The following is a 6000-nucleotide window of genomic DNA, read 5'->3' as shown; positions in this document are numbered from 1 at the left end:
ACTTCCTGCCCTTTGGGCAGGGGGCTGGACTCGATGATCTCCCGAGGTCCCTTCCAGCCCTAATGTCTATGAAATCTATGAAATCTATGAAATCAGCAAATTGAATCACTGTTCCCCGAATTGTCTGAAGCCAAAGCGAATACTAGCCACTTTGCACAGGTCTATCACTTACTGTGCAGTAACCAAAATTACTGCACAATATGGGCACACATCTACACATGAACACCCATACTGCACAGTAAATATGATGACTTATGCTGACTCGAGTATAAATTTGATACCTGCACTATGCAGGTGTCAAATTTATGCCTGATTAGCTACTGCTCAGTAATGCATGTGTAAACACCTTACTGCACAGTAACACTGTGTGTGTGGACTGACTTGGGACTAATTTTTGTCCCAAGTCAGACCACACACAGCAATAATGTGCTTTAATGCCTGCACATGTAGATGCTGGCCTATTCCTAGTTACTGCACAGTAATTTACTGCACAGTAAATTTAAGCTGGCATAAATGCATGTGTAGACACACTCACAGTGAAGTAAATTTGGGCAAATTGCTTCAGCTATACTTCGTAAATTGACAATTCATTGTAGCTCTTATGAAATATAATGTTCAGCTTTTGTAAGAAGCAACATAGTAGCATATATGCATTTGCAAATATGGATTATGTAGGACAGTTTTTTTCATCAGTGAAGATACGTTTAGAAATCACAGTTCAGTGGTTTGTAATATATTCTGTATTTGTCTGGTTTAATTTTAGATTTATTACAGCATGTGAAGATGCCACTTATTAAAGTGCCAGTGGTACAAAATTTTGGAATACAGGCCAGTACACAACAGGATGAACTACTAAAGAGATTTTTGAAAAAAACATTGCTGAGTTGCAATGCAAAATCTAAGTAAGTGCAATTTAAATTGACTATAAGATCAGTGTTACATACAGTAAAGTAAGTTACATAAGTTTGTAAGTTTCACTTTCTCTATGATTAACTTCCTGTAGAGAGTTCCTGAGTTAAGTAATTCATTGCTATCTGCATAGTCACTCAACTCTGGAAGTCAGTATGACTTTAAAAATATGTAAATCACATTCATTAATAGCAGCACAGTGTTGGCAATCTTCGAGCAGTGGCAGGCTGAATTAAAGCAGTTGGTCTTATGCAAGCTGCCATCTGTAACGCAGTCCCCACCACTGCATACCATCCCATGCCCTAGATTTCCACTACCATGGAATACTACCAACTCACTTCTGACCTGCTCATAGCTGATGTGCTTCCTCTGCTACCGAAAGTCACCTAATTACCCAGATGCCAAACTGCCACTGCATTCTTTTCTCCATGGGGTGGTTGCATTCCCTTTGTGGGCCAGATCTGGCCTGTGGGCTGTAGGTTACTGACCCCTACTATACTCGGCCACCTCTTCCTCTCCTAAGTATTTGGAGATTTTTTGAATGATTGATTATAAGATCTAGAACTGACCTACTGAATACAATATTAGCTCCTAATTTTCACATAACTTAGTACACTTTATCATTTAGTTGAAGACACAAAGTCTGGTTTTCATGAGTATATTTGCAGTGCAAATGGCTGACTTCTACAAGAAACACTTCCATTAGACTGTTGTGTAGGGGGACCAGAGACCCAGCAAAGATAAATCACTGAAGCTCAACTGAAATTTGGTCTCAAGGATGCAGTTTGGTAACTCGAAGTGGCTTGAAATCATTTAAAACCAGATCCTTAGCTAATGCAAATGAGCATAGCTACTTTCCAAATTCTCCAAGGTCTTACTAGACTCAGAAAATAGTAGGCCTGCAATCCCTATAGGCTCTTGTTTAAGACATTTTTTTCCTTCTGCTGGAAACAGTCTTAGCACAATGCATAACATTTTGAAAAATACTGAGCTTGATCAAACAACCAGATTATTCTTTTCCATCTCGATTTGTATTATTTGATTCACAGTTTTTCTTTTTTCCAATGAAATTGAGTTTTCAGAAGTGTAGGATCTCAGATGAAATATGTACATTTAGTTTACAGCCTAAAAGTAAACCATTTAAATGGAATGTGATCATAAGAGGTCTACAATAAAATACACAATTAAACTAGCAGATATTCACTGATTCCCCTTGAAAATCTTTTATTTCTGTCAGATTAATTGGTCTGCTGTTTGTTCTTTTGGTCAACACATGCAAAACCTATGAGGTACTGAATGATTGACAGTGACTCAAACCTTTACAGAAATTTCTTGCTTGTCTTATAAAACTGATTCTTGGAAAAAGTAAAAACTGTACAGTGATTGCAAGGATTTCCTTAGTGATACAGGATCAAAAATGAAAAAAATCATAACTTCTTCGCCTGGGAACATACTGACCAGGTGGAGGCTACCTTCTTTTGCCTATTTACTGCCAGTTTGACAACTCATTCTGTCCATTAACTCAGAAATGGAATAAGCAATATTCCTTCAGAGAAGTGCAGTATTGGTGGTACACTAGTATCAAATTTTACTTTTTATCTGGATCTGTGTGCAAAGTATTTGGTATGGACAGATCCTCTCAGGAAAAGTACGATATTTACTTGAATACAAGATGAGGTTTTTTCCCCCAATCAGCACAGGGAAGGGGAAACCCTCATCTTACATTCACATACAAGGAAACCTCATTCTATACAGTGGGCACATCTCCGTGAGATGCTTAATACATAGTAGCCTAATAACACTGTGCAGTTGCATGCCATGCAAAAACTGTGCTAATACACTACTATACTGTAATATTAAGCTACTGCCCCATCCTTCATTCAATTTGTCCTTGTATAGGGTTGGCCTCCTAAGCCTTTCCCTTTTGGTTTTCTAAAAGAGCACCATCAGTTCCTGTTGAATCCTACATGCGCTGATCCACAAAGGAGGGAACATCATACCTACATATAGTATGACTGGGAGTACCACTGCCTTAACTACGTTTACCCATCCTTCTACTGACAGCTTGTGATCATACCAGCTCCTCAGTTTTTGTTTCAGCTTCCCTTTCATTTTCTCCGGAGCCACTTCACCTGTCGTTGTGCATTCACCCCTGCTCCCAGTATCTTGATTTGGTCCACTGTGACTTGTAACCCCAGTTTTCCTATTCCTTCCATCTTCGCCACTGCTAGGTACTTGCTTTTTTGTATGTTTAGTACAAGGCTTCCCCACTCAAGCAGTAGTAGACTATAATGGGTTATTAAAAGGGGATAAACACACAACCCTAAACGGAACCTTATATATTAAGTATTGTCTAAAACAGTCCCTCTCAGACACTGCCAAATAAACGCAAGGGAGCTACTACAGAGAACAGAGGGAGATACACCAAGGGCTGCTGTCTAGGGACTCTACTGTCTATACCAGACCAAGTGACAAGTGCTAGGTAAGGAGGCCTGTACTGGAGTTTGCTGTTCCTCTGTCTCTTCCATTGGAGTCACTGCTACTAGGAATTACTGGGCCAGGGATTATTACTACTCTACCACTGCTGCCAGGGATCACATCTGCTCCACCACTAAGGATCTACTGTTCCTTGTCACAGATTTGTCACTCAGGATCACTGCTCCTCTTCAGGTTCCTTATGCAACCCCAACTCTTTTAAACCTTGACCTGCCCAATAGCAGGCTCTGAAGTTTCAGCGCTTTTAGAAGTTGTGGGTAAGAGGTTTCCACATGAGCCCACTATAGAGAATTCTGCACAAAAAGCCCTTTCCCTTTGAAGAATTGATGGCCAACTGCAATGCCATCCTGTCAGGAATCTCTCCTGTTCTTCATGCACACTTTCCACTGTGGAATGGAGGACCACTTCACTGCAGACCTGTGCACAGATCACAGTGAGTGCAGACCTCATGAGCAATCACTCACACATTAAGGCATAGGTAATGCATAAGCACTGCCAGTGGGGTGGACAACTCTGTGCTGCCACCGCAAGTGAGGGGACGCAACTCCGTACCTCCACTGCTACTTGGTTTCAGCCAGGCAGCAGCCCTGCACCTGTGTCCCTCCATCAGTGCAGAAATCTGGGGGGAAACAAGCCCCTTCAAGCCCCGCTCAGTGTATCACCAATGTATTAAGCATTAATCGTTAATGTTATTTCTTGTCTGCACAGCTCTGACTTGCCATTAGGGCTAGGGACAGAAGTTACACATAAACTGGTTTAAGTGATCAGAAATTGGTTTAAACCTGTAACAGAACAGAAGTTCAGTGCACTTAAGCCACTTTCAAAATGGCTAAAACTGGTCTAAGATAAACCTGGATGGATGTAGTATCAGATTAAACTGATTTAGATCAAACCTGTTTATAGAACCGGTCCCAGATCCCTTCCCAGTTCAAGTTAACTTACTTGGTCCTAGGATGCTTTGTAGCCCTGGGCTGTGCTGTCTGCTCCAGCAGAGCAGGGTCTTCCCCAATCCTCTGCTCCCTAGTCAGAGCACTAGCACTCCTTTGACTGGTTGAGAGGGTGGAAGGGGGAAACCCTGCAGGAGGAGGGAGGGTAGGGGAGGAGAGAGGTCTTGTTTCCACTCTCAGGAGTCTGGATCCAGGAGCAGGTCTGGGGTTTCCCAGCAACCCCCCTGCCCACCTCAGTCTCTGGCTGGCTGACAGAGGTGGGGATGGCAGGGGAAGCCTGTACTTGGGCTTGGTTCCACCCCCCAAAGCTGAAACCCAGGACTGTAGCTGGAATCCCTCAGCCACACCCTGCTTCTCAGTTTGTGGCCCAGCTGGGAGATGGTATGGAAAGCCTGCATTCGGACTTGGCTCTGATCTCCAGACCACTGAGTTGGGGAAGGGGCATAATATTAGTAACTGCTGCACTGCAGCCAAACTACCACTGTCAGTGCTTGCAAGGCAGCCACCGACACTGTCCCATGCTGTGCCATCGCCCAAGGTGTGGATGTGCCAAGTTGTGCTTCTGAGCATTATAATCTTCCAGGTGGCCTGCACACAGATTAAATCATACAAATCATTAGAAATATTTTGAAACTGACAGGTTTTGCTTCTGAGCTGCATACTGTTTTTTACTATCGGTAGTGCTCTGTCACTAGATTCTAATGTCTATATTTATAAAACCTTCCTTTTTGCAACAGTCAGCTATTGGTTAAAAATAGCTACATTACTTTGTCATTAAATATTCATTAAAATGAGCTGTGGTAGACTGCAAGAAGCATCTAATTAAGGAGTTCTGTTTCTATACGTAAGGCTACAAATGGGCATTCTCCTTTCTTTTCAATAATGCATCATAGGCTGCAGTTAGTATCTGTAAAATAATTGATAAGGCAAAAGTTATTTGAAAATACATTCTAGAAATAGGAAAGTAGATTAGAGAAGATGATTTTGCTGTGGGACCTTCCTCTGACTTTGGGAAAAGTATAGCATCCTTTGATTTCATTTTTCCACAGCCTGAGGAAAGCTACAAAGCCATATCTAATTTTACAGTATTTTCCATGTCTGATATGTATTCTGTACCACAGAATCAGATGGAAAAAACATTTTTGCTGTTATTCACCTCCCAGCTAATACAAAATTGTAATGAAGGCTTGATCCAATGAAAAGACTCAATGGGCTTTAGATCAGGCTTGTATTTCTTATTTTCTTGCCAATGCACTGGTTCAGCCTCAGGGTACCGACAGACATAGTAACTGTACTGATATCAAATGATAGCTATGTAAGCTGTTAAGCTCTGACTGTTACATTTACATTCTCCTATAGTGATTTAAGTGTAGCAAAACTGTTGCATCTTAGAATCTGTGGCTGCTTGTACACATGACAGGGGTTTAGTCCCCTAAATTGAAATGGTGGGTTTTTAATTGCAATGATTAAAAAGCCACCATTACAATTAAGAAGTTTTTGTTACCATTACAGTGAAGGACCTGATCCTTTGTTCCCCCCCCGTGGAGCCTTCCCACCTCTCCAGCAGCTGGTGGGGTGAGCTGCCGGTAGACTGAGCAACCCCTGGGCTGTGGGGGACCTCAGTCCCTCCTCCACAGCAGCTTCCCCT

At 42.0% G+C, this 6000-nt stretch overlaps 1 protein-coding gene across 1 annotated transcript in view; it reads left to right on the top strand.

Annotated features, from left to right (window-relative positions):
* The window catches only part of TMEM232 (transmembrane protein 232), a 123818-nt gene that overhangs the window by 19829 nt on the left and 97989 nt on the right, over nt 1–6000 (top strand). The window contains exon 2 of the mRNA XM_019532464.1: nt 764–902. Within this exon, the coding sequence (XP_019388009.1) occupies nt 764–902 (139 nt within the window). The remainder of the gene's footprint in view (nt 1–763; nt 903–6000) is intronic.

This window comes from Crocodylus porosus, unplaced genomic scaffold (genome assembly GCF_001723895.1).
Source record: "Crocodylus porosus isolate Cpor-Errol unplaced genomic scaffold, CroPor_comp1, whole genome shotgun sequence".
Classification (NCBI taxonomy): domain Eukaryota; kingdom Metazoa; phylum Chordata; order Crocodylia; family Crocodylidae; genus Crocodylus; species Crocodylus porosus.
The sequence above is the reverse complement of the archived record's forward strand: the minus strand, read 5'-3'. Positions and strand labels throughout refer to the sequence as shown.